At 37.7% G+C, this 16,321-nt stretch overlaps 2 protein-coding genes across 3 annotated transcripts; both read left to right on the top strand.

Moving 5' to 3' along the window:
* On the top strand, positions 1-8,668 carry LOC121503593 (hydroxyacylglutathione hydrolase, mitochondrial-like). Of its 2 annotated transcripts, XM_041778069.1 has the most exons (9): positions 2-177; positions 2,597-2,781; positions 5,047-5,111; positions 5,248-5,365; positions 5,445-5,553; positions 5,671-5,774; positions 7,462-7,563; positions 7,668-7,747; positions 7,835-8,668. In XM_041778069.1, the coding sequence occupies exons 1-9, from the start codon at positions 111-113 to the stop codon at positions 7,932-7,934; spliced, it is 930 nt and encodes a 309-aa protein (XP_041634003.1). In that variant the 5' UTR covers positions 2-110; the 3' UTR covers positions 7,935-8,668. The 2 variants fall into 2 exon arrangements, with proteins under 2 accessions (XP_041634004.1, XP_041634003.1); XM_041778070.1 differs by lacking the exon at positions 7,462-7,563 and having other exon boundaries at positions 1-177.
* A 1,582-nt stretch (positions 8,669-10,250) lies between these two features.
* On the top strand, positions 10,251-15,752 carry LOC121503395 (hydroxyacylglutathione hydrolase-like protein). The gene is made up of 8 exons (XM_041777784.1): positions 10,251-10,722; positions 11,552-11,616; positions 12,286-12,403; positions 12,503-12,611; positions 12,781-12,884; positions 13,155-13,256; positions 13,830-13,909; positions 14,903-15,752. Exons 1-8 carry the CDS (start codon positions 10,618-10,620, stop codon positions 15,051-15,053), a joined length of 834 nt encoding a protein of 277 aa, XP_041633718.1. The 5' UTR covers positions 10,251-10,617; the 3' UTR covers positions 15,054-15,752.
* The last annotated feature ends 569 nt before the right edge of the window (positions 15,753-16,321 follow it).

The following is a 16,321-nucleotide window of genomic DNA, read 5'->3' as shown; positions in this document are numbered from 1 at the left end:
CTTACTTAGGCTGTCAAAGTTGAAGAGGAGGCGGAGGCGGAACTGAAACAGAACCAAACTTTTCTGGTTTACACCACGAATATGATGATAAGGCTGTATCTGCTGTTGTTATGTTATTCAAGTCACTAGTGGGGAGTGCCTGCACTCTACTTGGAGCTGCTACAGCCTTCAAATTTGGTACGTTCGCACGCCTTTTTTATTAACATGCATATAGATCTTGCATGTTAGCTTATGTAGCCATTAAAACATTTAGTTTTCTCATGTGGTGGTTTCTTAAAGGAAGAGCTGTCATATAAATAGAGCTGGCCTCTGCTATAAATCCTCATCTGCTTACATAATCTCCTCCCTGATAGAGTAATGCAGTAGCAGCTAAGTAAGAAAATATAACACATATTTAAAGTTAGCATCGAAGCTAACCTTGTTTACTTACAGTCGTGTGAGTATACAGGTGTATTGGTGCTCAGAGTGACCGTGTTGAATGGCGACTTTTAAACGAATGTCGCACTTCCAGTACACGCTATAAACGAAAAGTCCCTTAACCTTTTTTAATAGTAATGTAAAATTGTTCATATGGTTTGTATTGAAAAAAAAGAATAATAAATGAAGACGTATACCTCAGGAAACTGCGTTTTCAACATCTGGTGTAACTACGACAACCACTGACGCATTCTGCTAAAAGTCACCAGTTCGCAAGGTCACTCATTAAACCGAAACACTAGCAGTCAGCTACTGATAGCCTTCAATATGATTTGCACTAAATGTCATGCAATACTTAGTAAGTACTATGTAATACTATTACTTGTAAATTATATTCATTTCCTACCAGAGTCGGTTTTATTGGCCAAGATTACCCACGCAACAAGGAATTGGACTCCTGTTAGCTTTGCTCTTAATTTACAAATATTGAATACTAACTTCCAAAAACATAAAAAGTGGGAAAAGTCTCAAAATTAAAACTTAAATAAGTGTAAGGTCTTGCAAGTTTTTTTTTTCTAGTACATACAAGTCTGTGCAAGATGTGGAAAGGGTGCAAGAATGCTGATTATACATGTTCAGTGTATAGTAAGTATGTAATATTCAAGGATATGGGCAAATTTACACGAGGAACATACGATTATTAAGATAGTTATCATTAATAAGTGCAAATGTACATAAAAGATGAGGCATTTTACCACAGTAAGCTTTCTTACAGTATTTGAGTTCGCATAAAATAGATTGATTGGTGCAAATATGCACATTAGGTGAGGCTTTTTTACTGAAGTGAGCTTTCTTAGAGGATATGAGATTCAGTTTATAGATCAATTAGTTCAAATGTGCATATGAGATGAGGCATTTTACCAGAGTAAGCCTTATTACAGTATTTGAGCTACAGTGAAACAGTAACAGTCAGTGCAAGAAGTGGATGGAGGAGAGGTTGGGCCTGTGCCAGTGGTTTTCATTTGCTTAGGCGTCAGAACCCACCACCACCTCCTTACAAGAAATCATCACCCAAATCCTGTAAAATGTTGAACCACTAAAAGGCTTTTTATAACAAATGTTACAGTTTTAGTCCAGTTTCAGGACCAAAAGGGATGGGATTAAAGAAATGTGTTTAAAATAATTATGAAAAGACAGTTTGGAAATTTAGCATTATCTGATGTAATTTTCTAATTATTTTGGGGAAAAAAAGCTTTGTTATCCAGGAAAAGGTGATACGTAAGCTGAAATCTTGTGGAAAAGCCAGAATTTTTCTTGTTTTAACGGGAAAACCTAACAAAAATAAAAATACCCATTTAGGGCTTTAGTACATTATAAAGTTTTTGCCCCTGTTTTTTTCTTTGTACAAATTCACAACCCACTGGAAACAGCTTTGCGACCCACTTTTGGGTTTGGCAGCACTGTCCTATGCTATATTTTTATCATACAATGCCACATGTGCTTTACATGTAAACCAGTCGAACTAACTAGCACTTTTCTTTAACTTCTTGCTCTCTGATAGTGTGTAGTTAAACATTTATTTCTGTTTTAATCTCAATCATTTTTTAACTTTGTGTCTGTACATGTTTCTTTCCTTGAGCTTCAGGAAAAACCAGTTTGACCCTTTGATGATTAACTAAAGCCAATCCCTTATTTTCTTACTGTAAAATATCTTTAGTTTCCTGGTGTTGCTGGTTGAATAAAACAAACATTGAAGGAAAATTGTCACTGTCACCACCTGGTTGATCAAAAGTAGTCCTGCTGGATTAAGTGATGTGATTGGATTAAGTCTTAAAGCTGGGCTGATCAAAGGAACAAAATGATTACATAATCTGATTAGATCAGGTAGTTCAATTCTGAATTTTAACTCCAATTTAGATTGTGCAAAAATTTTGAGTTGGTTTAATTTAATCCAAAAAAATCTGCGTTACCATCAGAAGGCTGAATTCAAACTGGATTGTGAGAAAATTTTAAGAAAATGTTTTAATTGTCCAAACACAACACATTTTTACAAAGGTGGTATATATTCAAAGGTATTTTTAAATATTTTTAATGCTTGAATGCCACATTTTTCTTCAGAGATAGAGAACAAAGGGTGTCCTCATATCACCCTGACACTGATTTGTATTATCTCTTGAAGCGCCTGTAGAAGTCAAGGCCCAAGCAGCTGCTCTCCTTCACACTGCAGTGAGGAAGTCATCTTTGGTGGAACAAGCAAATATGAAGGTTGAACTTCTGCCAGCACTGTCTGATAACTACATGTACCTCCTGATTGATGTGGACTCCAGAGAAGCAGCTATTGTTGACCCTGTGGAACCCAAAAAGGTCTGTGCATTATAAACTCTTCTTCTACCTTTGAGTTGTGCAGCCATGTCTTCACTAACACATGCAAAGGCAGCCCTATATAAAAGTTATCACTGTATAAAAACTGCAGCAAAATCACTTATTTATATTGTCTAAGTTTTATTTATACCCTTTGGTGAACTGTTGTAGATTAAACTCACTAGTGCAATGTCAAGTAGTTAAGATGAATCTGATCATACCAATCATAATTCATCAGTTGGTGCTTTTTGAGCACAGGAGCTTCCCCAAGGAACTACAGACCTTTTAAGGAACTCTGTACATTTAAACCACAAAAACCATAGTCTAAATTTAGATCTAGGGCGTAAAATCAACCCCTCGAAGAGTCCTTGCCCAGGGGTTACTTCTCTCTGACCCCAGTCAGTTTTAGAGCACAAGACATTCAGAGGAGAGACAGAATGTCTTCAACAATCTTAAACCAAAGCCCAGTTGACCAATTCAGATCACGCTTTGGATAACCTGGATGACTAAAAACCTGGTACTTGACAAGCTTATAAGCTTATCAAAGCTTATATGTAGGGTTGGGGTTAAGGGCGATGGGATGCAAGGAAGGGGGTAAGGGTTGTGGGATGTAGCAATTAAAGGACAAGGTAAGGGTTGTGGGATGTAAAAATGAAGGTAAGGATCACAGAATGTTGGAACAAGGGTTAGGGTCATGGGATGTAGGGATGAAGGTAAGGGTAATGGGGTGTAAGGTTGCAGGAATAAAGGTTAGGGTCATGGGATATAGGGATGTAGAGATGAAGGTAAGGGTCACGGGATATAGAGATGAAGGTAAGGGTCATGGGATGTAGGGTAACGGTTATGGGTTGTAGGGATGAAGATGAGGGTCATGGGATGTGGGGTTGAAGGTAAGGGTCATGGGATGTAGGGTTAACGGTTATGAGATTTAAGGATGAAGGTAAGGGTCATGGGTTGTAGGGGTAATTTTTTATGGGATGTAGGGGTAACAATTATGGGATTTAAGAATGAAGGTAAGGATCATGAGATGTTGGGGTACGGTTATAGAATGTAGGGATGAAGGTAAGGGTCATTGGATGAAAGTAAGGGTCATGGAATGTAGGGGTAACAGTTATGGGATGTAGGGATGAAGGTAAGCATCATGGGATGTAGGGGTAATGGTTATGGGATTTAGGGATGAAGGTGAGGGTTATGGGATATTGGGGTAACGATTATGGGATGTAGGGATAAAGGTAAGGGTCATGGAATGTTGGGGTAATGGTCATGGGATGTAGGGATGAAGGTAAGGGTCATGGGACGTAGGTAAGGGTCTTGGGATGGATGAATTTTTTTTATTATTGTTGTTGGTATAATGTGTGAGGTTACACGAGGCTGTAGTAAACCACCCAGCTCCTCTTATTAAAAAGCAAAAAAAAGCAAACAAAAAAACAAAAAACAAAAATAAATTGAATTTAAATGTATTTCAAACAAATTTATTTGACCTACTACTAAAAAATAAATATCAACATTATCCAAAAAACAACAACTGAGTGTAAGTTATAAACAACAATGCTTACCCTAAATAGCATAACTCAAGTAGGTTAAACTACTACTTGAACAGTCGGCTAAACTAATTACCTATCATTTCTTATGAACACAGTCTTGAAATCCCTGTCTATAATGCTCTTTTAAACTGTAATGAACCTCTGCTGTAGAGACCACTGTAGCTTCAGTTAACGGCCGCAGCCTTCCTCTCTGACCCTTCCCCGGATATAAACAGTGAGAAGGCCGACAGTGGCTAAGCTTTAAGCATCTCGTAGGAAGACCATGGTACGACAGTTTTCCAAAGTAGTAAATGGAAATAAAGTGGTATGTGGGCTGTCGAGGGTTAAGCTCACGTATGACTGCTCACCCGAAGTGAAATGAGGCCAAATATCAAAGCACGATATTAATCTGCAAAGAGAACGAAGGTGCTAATTGTGCTAGCTTTCAATGCTAGCCATGCTGTAGAGCAGTCAGATATCCAATCTATTAATTACGTTCATATCGGACCCGATACCGATATTGGATCGGATCGGTCTCATCCCTAGTCATTTGCATCGAAATCTTTTTTTTAGTAAATTATGTAAGAGTGCATTATAGCATTGCAAAATATGCTGGAACTAAAAATAACTCTGCACTTGTGCCTTTTCTTCCACAATAATCAGATTGCTGATGATCTATTTTGATTGTTTGTTGACTGATTGTTTAAGCACAATCTCAGTATGACCCTTCTTTGCATTCTTACAGGTTGTTGAAGCTGTCAGAAAACATGGTGTTAGACTTACCACAGTTTTGACCACTCATCACCACTGGTAAGCTACATAGTAACTGTTAGCTTGTGCATCACATACTGTGCACAGTAGAGCATCCTTGAATTGCCAGAACTATCCAGCATAAAAGCTTATGTGCTAAGAAACCAGTATACACACTCATCATTTTCTCTTTTAGGGATCATGCTGGTGGAAATGACAAGATGCTGAAGCTCATGCCAGGATTGCGAGTCTATGGAGGAGATGACAGAGTTCCTGGTATTACAAAGAAAGTTACCCATTCCAACAATTTCAAGGTAAACTCTTTATTTTTCAGTGTCAAAGTCAGCCCCTAATGACTGACGTGCACTCACTCATTGGTGCCATTTTTCCCAGATTGGATCACTTGACGTTAAATGTCTGTTCACGCCGTGTCACACAACTGGTCATATCTGTTATTATGTGACCAAAGAAAACAGCACTGAGCCACCGGCTGTTTTCACAGGTATGTCCATGAGATCAACCAGAGCAGCACACAGACATACAGAAAACAATTAAGTGTCCTAAATCTGCTCATCTTGACCCATAAGTGCTGATACAACCACTTTTTCCTGTCATTTAGGGGACACCCTGTTTGTGGCTGGCTGTGGTAAATTCTTTGAGGGAACAGCTGAGCAGATGTACAGAGCCTTGATAGAAATTCTGGGTCGCCTGCCTCCTGAAACGGTAAATACCCAGTCTTCAGTCATTCTTTATTTGTATGGTACAAGTTCATTACAAATTTTCTCTCAAGACACTTTACAGAAAGAGTAGATCAAGACTGTCCTCTTTATTTAATCATTTACAAAGACTCAACATTAATCCATCAAAAGCACAGACCTTTGCAACATTTAGCAAAGTTTCAATGGCAAGAAGCAACCCTCTTTTTAACAAGAGCTTAACCAGACTCATGTTGATCAGCTATCTGCTGAAGCTTTGTTGGGTGTGTGGGCAGATGCACTTCTGCTCCAGGTCGTTGTCTTGCTGGAAAATAAATCTTCTCCTAAGCCATAGTTCTTCTGCAGGCTGAAAAAGATAAACAATTTTTCCATATTTTGCTGCATTCATCTTACCCTCTACCTTTATAAGCCACAGCCAGCTGCCAAGAAGCATTCCCACAGCATGATGCTGCCACCACTGTGCTTCACAGTGGAGATTGTTTGTTTTTGGTGATGTGCAGTGTTTGGTGTCTTGTCTAATGGTCAAAAAGCTCCAATTTGGTCTCATCAGACCAAAGAACTTTGTTCCTCTTGACCACGGAGTGTCCCATGTGCCTTTTTGCAAACCAATCCAGATTTAATTTGAGTTTTCTTCAACAGTGGCTTTCTCTTTGCCACTCTCCCATAAAGCTTTGACTGGTGAACAACCCAGGGAACAGCTGTTGTCTGCAGTCTCTCCCATCTCAGCTGCTGAAGCTTGTAACTTCAGAGTAGTCATTGGTATCTTGGCGTCCTCTCTCACTATTCTCCTTCTTGCCCGGTCAATCAGTTTGTGAGGATGGCCTGATCTAGGCAGATTTTTCTTTCCTTCCATTTTTTGATGATGGATTTAACTGAACTCCAGGGGATGCCCAGTACCTTAGAAATGTTTTATTCCACCCCCTGACTCATACTTTTCAATAACCTTTCCTCTGACTTGCTTGGAGTGTTCTTTTGTCTTCGTGGTGTAATGGTAGCCAAGAATACTGATAAACCGGTGACTGGATCTTCCAGACACAGGTGCCTTTATACTACAATCACTTGAGACACATTCACCACACTTAGATGATCCCCATTTCACTAATTGGGAGACTGCTAGCACCAATTGGCTGGACCTCTGTTGAATTAGGTCAGTCACCTATTTGGCCTTACATATTTGTATTAAATTGACATTACTTTGTAGAAATCTGTTTTCACTTGGCATTAAAGAAAGAGATTTTTTGGTTAAAAAGCCAATTTATATTGAGGATAATTGGTTTATAAAATGAATACTTTTTATAGACACTGAAGGTCACAGGCATGTCACAGCAAGTGTTTATCAGTCTTGTCATCCATATATGTTCTAAGTTTTCTCTAATGAAAGTAATGCTAGTAATTTTGTTGAGTTTGAAACAAACACATTGCCTGATTGATCTCAAACCATTAAAAAGGAAGAAGTCACAGTCATTTGTAATTTAGTTCCATGGCTCTTCTTGCCTTATCAGATCTATCAAACTATATGTACCATTAATAGCACAACAATTATTTCTACGCATTGTTGATAGCTGAAAGCCCAGGAACTTGCTGATTTTTATTGGAGTTGTCATGCAGCATGAGCTCATGCAACTTAGTTTGTTGCTTTGTTAGGGGAAAAGTAGTTTGAGAGACTTGTCAACCTTAGTATGTTTGTGTTTCAGCGAGTTTACTGTGGTCACGAGTACACCGTCAGCAACCTGAAATTTGCTCGTCATGTGGAACCAGACAATGAAATCATTCAGAAGAAGCTAGCATGGGCAAAGGTATCCAACTAGCCTGTCATATTGAAACAGTGATTTCCTTTGTAATTTGAAAGAATCCTTAACCTTCATATATACAAAATTTTTTGTGTCTTTGTATTTTCCAGGAAAAATGCAGCGATGGAGAGCCAACTATCCCGTCCACACTGGCTGATGAATTCACGTTCAACCCCTTCATGAGAGTAAAGTATGTTGAGCACAATAAAATATGTTAGACTACTGTATCCAAGAATACTTTATTGATTCTACTGACACTTTTTTTTTTTAACTTTAGGGAAAAATCTGTGCAGGACCATGTAAAGCAGACAGACCCGATTGAAACCATGAGAAGTCTCCGGAAAGAGAAAGACGGCTTTCGTGTGCCAAAAGACTGATGTCCACTGCTGGCTGCAACCACTCATAACACTGCAAGCTGACAATAACAAATACACCATAAAAATATCTTCAGTTCATCTTCAGAGCCACTTTAAAATACATCTACTACACTAAATCTCAGTGAATTAAATAAATACATTTTATTGCCATAATCAGCACTAATATGGCTATAAACTTCTCCGTCATAAATTCATACATTTTCTGTTTGTTTGTATGGCATTTGTCTGATAGTCTTAAGGAATATTTGGCCATTATTTGAGCTCTTTGAAAAATAACTTTGTTTATCTGTAAATGGAAGTTTTAGAGTCTATTTAGTTTTATGTTGTAATATATTTGATGTGCAAACTACTATTTTTAGAAGTTTCCAAATTGAAAAAGAAAATCAAAAAGAAAGGGAGCCTCTTGTTCAACAAATGTTGGAATATTTGTAAATTGTCTGTACATTGATAAAATAATTTCTTTAAATTGTTGAATTAATGCTTTTTTCCCACCTCAAATTCTTCCAAGTAGTCTTATTGTTAGAATTTGCATGAAATCCATTGCTGTAGTTAGTGTGTCAGCATTAAATGTTACATACTATAACTGCTCTTTTGCATGTAAAGAACAGCCCTACAGAGAATACTGCATGATTTTCTTTGGAAAAAGCAAGAAAATGTGTATTTAAGGTCAGTAAATATACAAGTCTTGCATTCAGTATGGACTTAAAGCATCATAAGTAAAAGTACTCATTGTCCACAATGTTCCCATTGTGTTATGTTATCTAAAACCCCAAACACACTTGCACAAATCTCCTTAAATGTCCTGAATTTAACTGCATGAACTGCAGATGTGAACCCATACAGCAGAGGTTTTCACCGGACTTTACTTTGTACCTCTCCTGCTAATCTCCTTGTGTTTTCCTCTCCACTAGCCCTCTATTGACTGATTGGAAAGAGCAGGAAACTTCCTGCTATTAGGGATAGTTGTGAACTAGCACAGGAAATTTTCAGGGTAGGTTATCCCCAAAAAATCCTGTTGGTGTGTGAAAATGGCTATTTGTATTCTGAATTATTTCCTTAGTATTAATGTCACTGGAAGGCTGCGTTGGAGCTGCAGTTAAACCAAATGTAACCATAGATGGTTCATCTAAGCACCTCAGTTGTTAAGAACAGTTATAGCAATTTAGAGGCCCCAGGCAAAGACCCATATGGTGCCCTTTCACATTTAGCTAAAGCAATACCATCAAGTAAATAAAATATTTTGAAGCATGCATTTTCAGGTAACAAAGCCAGAAACTACAGGACATAACTGATCATGAAATGTAAATACCCAACAATCTAAGGCACCGCATGTAAATATTAGATGTTGTAGGTTGGGTTTCAGTTCTAAGATTTGAAAAATATATGCAAACTTTTGGTATATACGTTTATCAGCCACGAATTATACATTTTTTTAACATGCCATTTTACCACATATCCACCAGTTCATTGTTGTAATATGTCTGTAGGGATCTACCTAAATATAATTTGGTTGAAATTACCTTTTGTGGCTTTGTGATGGGCTGGAACCTTGCTGCTGGGGCCAAAGATCCTTCCCAGGAACTTCTTTTGGACAATCAACATCTAGCTTTTATGATTTTTATATGCTTTTTGCTCCTTATCTACCATTTAAATACAAATCTAAATAATTAAAAGTAGTTTTAAATTAATGCACATGCATGAGGACTATATCTTGAGGCCTCATGGTGCCTGAGGCCCAAGGCAAATGCCTACCTTTTCTTGATATTAGAACTGGCTTTGTGTGAAGGTCGTGCATTATATCACAGCGAAGTAAGAGATTTAACTACTTCATAAAATGTTGTGTAGTAAAATTTATATAAACAAAATGGAATTGTATTGTCCCACAATATAAGAATTTTAAGTAATAACTAAAATAGATAAATACACTTAAAATAATTCATAAGTGCATCTAGCTGGTAACAAGAAAAATAAGTTTCTCTCCTGAAAAAAAAAATATCTTCATTTGGGATAGAGGAACATGAAACTAGTGAGAATGGGAATAAAAACGCAGGATTCTTTTAAGAGTTTCAAACATTATTTAATCAAGATATTTGCATAAAGTAAACAAAAACTGGAACCGTTCAAAATGCAGATAACTATTAAAAGTCACATGTTCATGAAGAAAAAACATTAGCGATATAGTTAATACATTTTTAAAAAAATTTCTTCATTTGCATTTAGTTGTTCATCTGAAGATAACGTCAGAGTGCAGCGTTGAATGTTTCCGGGCTCGATTAAAATGTCTCGCCTCTGACACGTTAGCTCGATGATGTCGCGATAACTCCTCTGTACTGCTCATAGACTGTACTGATGCAGAAATGTAGAATAAAAATATTCACATCGCCGCTCAGTGACAAAACAGCCTGATCAAAATCAGTAATTCCGAGGCAACGGTGTTTTTCTTCACATGAACGGATCGACTTTTTCGCCTTTGATACGTCAAAGCTGCAGAAAGTGTCAACTAGAGCTGGAGGAAGTTATTACAGCGCTAAGACAAATCTACACTCTACTTGCAGACTAATTTAAAGCCTCATGCGGCCAGAGAAAGGTTAACAACAGGTAAATATGACGATTTGATTAATGTTTACGAATTAAACTCCTCCTGAGTGCCGTACAGTGGGGTGCGCATGCGTGTGAGGGTGCCATGAAGGTAAAGGTGATCTCCATCCTGGAGGACAACTACATGTACCTGGTGATCGAGGAGCAGAGCAAACAGGCTGTAGCTGTGGATCCTGCTGTACCACACCGGGTGAGACTACTCAGACCCTCAGGTTTGGTCTCTGTGATAGAAATTAAATTAAAGGTGTGTTTTGTTTTTCAGAAGTAGAAAAAAAATGGAATTAAAACTGTTGCACATCAGTCTGGTAGGATTTTTGATAGTTAAACTCTTTAAGCAGGGATGTAAAAGTAAACCTAATTCATGATTAAATATAACAATGTATGTTTAATTTAACTGCAAGAAGGTTTATGGGTTTTTTTTCTTTCTTTTTTTTTGTTATTTCAACTGTCTGCAATGAAATACAAAATATTCATTTTTCTAATTATCTTCACATATATAAGGACTAAAACTTTTTGGAAAGATGACTTTTTTTTATTCTGCCAGCTTAAAAGGAATTTTATCTGATTTGGTATCAAGGACTCAAAATAGGGCACTTTGTCAGTTTTTTAACCGAGAAGCCTCAAAAGATGGCACTTTGTCAAAATGTCCCCAGTAATAAAGTCTCAAATAGGGCATTTTTTCCCAAATCTTGCCAGCTACAAGGGCCTTTCATCCAATTCGTTTATGTTGAGAGCACCAGAGAGGACACTTTGTTAAATTTTCCCAATAAAGAAGGTATTTTTTTCATTTTTTGTCCAGCTTTCTAGGGCGCTTTATCATGTTTACCTACCATAGAGGCACATAAGAGGGCACTTACAGTGTTTAAAGTAAATTCAACCAGATCCTTAATGGATACAGATATTATTAAAAAAACAGGTTTATTATTAAATAGATTGTAGTGAATTATACAATGTTGGTCTTTAAAAATAAAAACACTTTAATTCATGAATCAGTTAACAAATGTCTTTGTTTCCTACAGCTGCTGGAAATAGTGAAGAGAGAGGGCTTGTCTCTAACAGCTGTTCTCACCACACATCATCACTGGTAAGACTCAGAATATCCCAGCAGACTCATAACATATTAATAGGGATGTACAGTGTTTTGGCATAATATTAGATATAGATATTGGCAGAGTGACAGTGCACAGACTTAATGCTTCACCTTTTAAAGAGAAGCATTAAGCTTATTGTAAGTAGAGTTTTATGCAGAATCAACCCGCCTACCATAGCTGAAGATGTGTTTAGTTTTCATCCTTGTTATATGAACTTTAAAGTGAAGGATTCGGTCATAGCTACAGCTAGTTGATTTATTTTTTTCCCGCAGTGGTTACACCTGTTTATTGATTAGAAGCAGTACTTTTAATTTAAAAGTCTAAGCTCTAAAAGAAAGGGTTTAATTTTATCTAGTGTGCTGCAGAGCTCACTGTCTGTCAGCAGGGTGTCATAATTGCTCTTCAAAGTTCTTGAAAAGTTAGATGAAGCTTTTTGCCTTTCTGTAAAAAACATATACTTCTGATATATGAAAAAGGCTGCATTTATTTGACTGTGGTATACTTGTTCTAGTACAGGAGGCACACTGTGTTCCTAAGAAATTAATGTTAAAGAGAGGTGTGTGTATATGAGTGTCAGTATTGGCTTACAGCATACTAGTATATTAGCAAAACCAAAAATAGTGCATCCCTTCTTGATAACTGACCCTGTTTTCTCTGATCAGGGACCACGCTCGGGGGAATGAGGCTCTGCTGAAGGAGCTTCCTGGGCTCAGAGTGTATGGGGGAGATGATCGGATTGGCGGTCTGACAGATAAAGTTACCAACGACCAGGAGCTCAAGGTGCCCACTTATTATCGGCAGTGTTTACTAATAAGACCCTCTGGTTTCTTCCTGACTCTTCCATGTTGTCTTTGGATAACATGTTTGTGTATTTTGCAGTTTAACTCCATTAATGTGAGATGCCTGTTTACTCCCTGCCATACCTCGGGCCACATGTGCTACTTCGTGTGGGAGGACGAGTGCACTGACGCTCCAGCTGTGTTCACAGGTGATCGTAAATGTACTGATCCTATAAGATATTGTGACTTTGACTGTCACTTTCACAGCTTCTTTCAGCAGCTAGAGATGTAGATCCTTGTCGACAAAATAACATTGGTCCATTGTTCTCGCTGCAGAGGCTGACCATTGTGTTAACTTCTCTTCTTTTTGGCTGTTAGGAGACACGTTGTTTATCGGAGGATGTGGACGCTTTCTGGAGGGTACGGCTGAGCAGATGTACCACAATCTCACCCAGGTCCTTGGCACCCTACCTCAAGACACGGTCAGTGAAATTAGAGATATTTGTGGTGTTTTTCACCCCTCACAGGGTTAATGTCAGCTAACATGACCTCAGATAAGAGCTGGTGTAAGATTGAGTCACACTGATGAATAAACAAGCGCACAATGGAGGGATTGAGAGCAGCCCAGCTCACTTTTTGCTCCTTTCACTGCAAAAAATACATCTCAAAGTGGCTGAAAGCATTAAATTTCTGAGAAGCATCAACTTAACATATCAGTTTAAGTGTTAAATGATGTTTTTTTTCATTTTCAGAAAGTGTTTTGTGGACACGAGTACACCATAAAGAATCTGAAGTTTGCCATGCTGGTGGAGCCCGAGAATGAAAAGGTTAAGGAGATGCTGAGCTGGGCTAGGGTGAGCAAGTTAATGAAAACTGCTCCTAATATAAAGATCACAATATTTTATGTTATTGTTGTTTTTTTTGTTTTTTGGTCAAAAAAGATAAATCTTTACAGCCTATACATCTCCTTATACTGATCTTTCCTTATTCTAATTCATAGGTTTATACTTTAAACAGAAATTTTAAAAACTGCTTTCAAATAGCAGTTCTTGCATTTCATGGAGGCTATTTCTTGTACCTTTGGTGTTTTGGTGTGTTGCAGGATTTTTGTGGATTTGAATCAAAAGAAAACAACATTGCCTATTTTGCAGTGAAGGAAATTTGCTTAAGGGCTGTTTTTTCATCAAACGTATGACACGCTAGAAGTAAATCCCCTGAGCTTAAATGATGGCTAGTAAGTCTGTAAATAATGCACAGAGCTACTGCAAAACGTCCCAGAGAAAGTGTCTTACAAGCTGCTGTGAAAACTCCAAATGAGATGCATTTTCCAAATGCTGAACAAAATCTAGAAGATATTCTCTAAGTCTTTATATACTCATTAGTATTGCTTGTTCTGCTCTTTTAAGTGACATTAATTGTGTCTTTAGGCAAGAGACGATGATGACAAGCCCACAGTGCCATCCACTCTGATGGAGGAGTTTGATTACAACCCTTTTCTTCGCCTCTCGTGAGTTTAGATATTTATATCCAGATTTTTTTCAATCCTGAAAGGATGTGAAACATGTATAAATTACTTTGGAAAGTTTAGAAACTGTCTTTTCATATACACAATGCAATTCTAAGGAATTAATGCCACTTAATTTTCTTTATTGATGCACTGATGCATTGGTTCAACATTGCCAATATCTGCACATGGACAAATAAGGTGGTAAATTTTTACCTGTTGTATCAGTTTAACTCATATAGTATGCCCAACTGCTGATTTAGGGGCAAGTGTTTTTGGACAAACTGATCTGTTTTTGTAGTCAAACATGGGAGAGAAATTGTCAGCATTTGGGACTTCTACACCAAAAGGAATCGGCAGTCCTTTAAATGGTCATTTTAGACATTGATATCAACCCTGACTTTCACAATATTGTGTCTCAGTTAAGGAATTGTGTTGGTACGGAAGAGTATTGGGGCCACTGAAAAAAAAAATTTTTGAGACGAAAATTTTTTTTTCACTTGTGAGAAAAAAGTCAGATTTCTGAGATTAAAGTCAGAATTCTGAGATTAAAGTCAGAATTCTGAGAAAAAAAGTCAGAATTCTGACTTTATTCTTCAAATGAAAAAAAAAGTCTCAAATATTTTTTTTTTCAGAATTCTGGGATTAAACTCAGAATTCTGTGTTTAATCTCAGAATTCTGACTTTTTTCTCAGAATTTTGACTTTTTTCTCAGAATTCTGACTTTAAACTCAGAATTCTGACTTTAATCTCAGAATTCTGACTTTTTTCTCAGAATTCTGACTTTAATCTCAGAATTCTGACTTTTTTCTCAGAATTCTGACTTTTTTCTTACAAGTGAAAAAAAAAAATTCGTCTCAAATTTTTTTTTTCAGTGGCCCTAATACTCTTCCGTAGTGTTGTTTCTAAATATATGGTAAAAAAATATCCAACTCTAAGATATTTCAACAACCATGCTTCAGTCATTAAGTCCATCTCTAACTGGTTTTCCTGCAGAGAGGAAGGAGTGCAGAAGTTCACGGGGAAAACGGACCCCATAGAGGTGCTGCGGGTTCTGAGGAAGGAGAAAGATAAATTCAAGAAGCCTAAGGAGAGACTTCCTCCTCACGCCATGCTGGCTTTAGAGTGGGGTCTCCTCAGACCCTGAGATCCAGTTTCATGATTCAGGACACGTGATAAACTCCCCCATCTAAAAAACGGATGAGCGGATGCAGCGAAACACAAGACTGAAAAGTAAAGTTAAAGCTGCTATAACCCTTAATTTAAAGAATGGTTTGGTGTCTAAAATAATTTTTGCACAAAGAGGCTGGGGTAAAGCTGCTAATGTTAAACATTCTTATACCTAGATTAATTTAAAGGCTGGTCTCCAGTCTGTTATGCAAAACACCACGAGGTAGCCTGAGAGTGATGCAAATTTCCAGTGAAATTTTTAAATGTTGGGGCATTTTTGCTTTGAATAGCTCGTTTCGGGAGAAAATTTAGCCTAAATACTTTAACTATTATTTGTATACTGTCTGTGACTGCCTGATTGCCAATGCATTTATCTCCCTTATTTTACTTCAAGCATACTGTACATTATTCACATTTTTCTCTTCCTTACTTTTTAAAATTCAGCTTTTTACCACTGATTCACCATAAAACACATTCAAGGAACTGTGTCCATAATTCAAGCTACACTTTATATAGTAGGTTATTTTACAAAAAGAGGTGTTGCACTTTTAGTGTCAACAGGAATGAAACAAACATGCAGTGTACATTGCTGTGAATGTAAATTGCTGCTTCTCCTCATGCTGAAAGAGCTTGTAACTGCACACCAGAGTTAAGATGATTGAATAAAACATATCAACTGGAATCAATGTCCCATCTGGTGTATTATATATATATGTATATATATGTGTGTGTGTGTGTGTGTGTGTGTGTGGGGGGGGGGGGGTGTACACCATATTGCCAAACGTATTCACTCACCCATCCAAATAATTGAAATCAGGTGCCCTAATCACTTTCATGGCCACAGGTGTATAAAATCAAGAGCACCTAGGCATGCAGACTGTTTCTGCAAACGTTTGTGAAAGAATGGGTCGCTCTCAGGAGCTCAGTGAATTCCAGCGTGGTACTGTGATAGGATGCCACCTGTGCAACAAGTCCAGTCGTGAAATTTCCTTGCTCCTAAATATTCCACAGTCAACTGGCAGTAGTATTATAGCAAAGTGGAAGCGTTTGGGAACAACAGCAACTTAGCCACGAAAAATGATGGAGCAGGGTCAGCGGATGCTGAGGCACATAGTGCGCAGAGGTCGCCAACTTTCTGCAGAGTCAATCGCTACAGACCTCCAAACTTCATGTGGCCTTCAGATTAGCTCAAGAACAGTGCATAGAGAGCTTCATGGAATGGGTTTCCATGGCCGAGCAGCTGCA

This window comes from Cheilinus undulatus, linkage group 21, assembly GCF_018320785.1.
Source record: "Cheilinus undulatus linkage group 21, ASM1832078v1, whole genome shotgun sequence".
Classification (NCBI taxonomy): domain Eukaryota; kingdom Metazoa; phylum Chordata; class Actinopteri; order Labriformes; family Labridae; genus Cheilinus; species Cheilinus undulatus.
The sequence above is the reverse complement of the archived record's forward strand: the minus strand, read 5'-3'. Positions and strand labels throughout refer to the sequence as shown.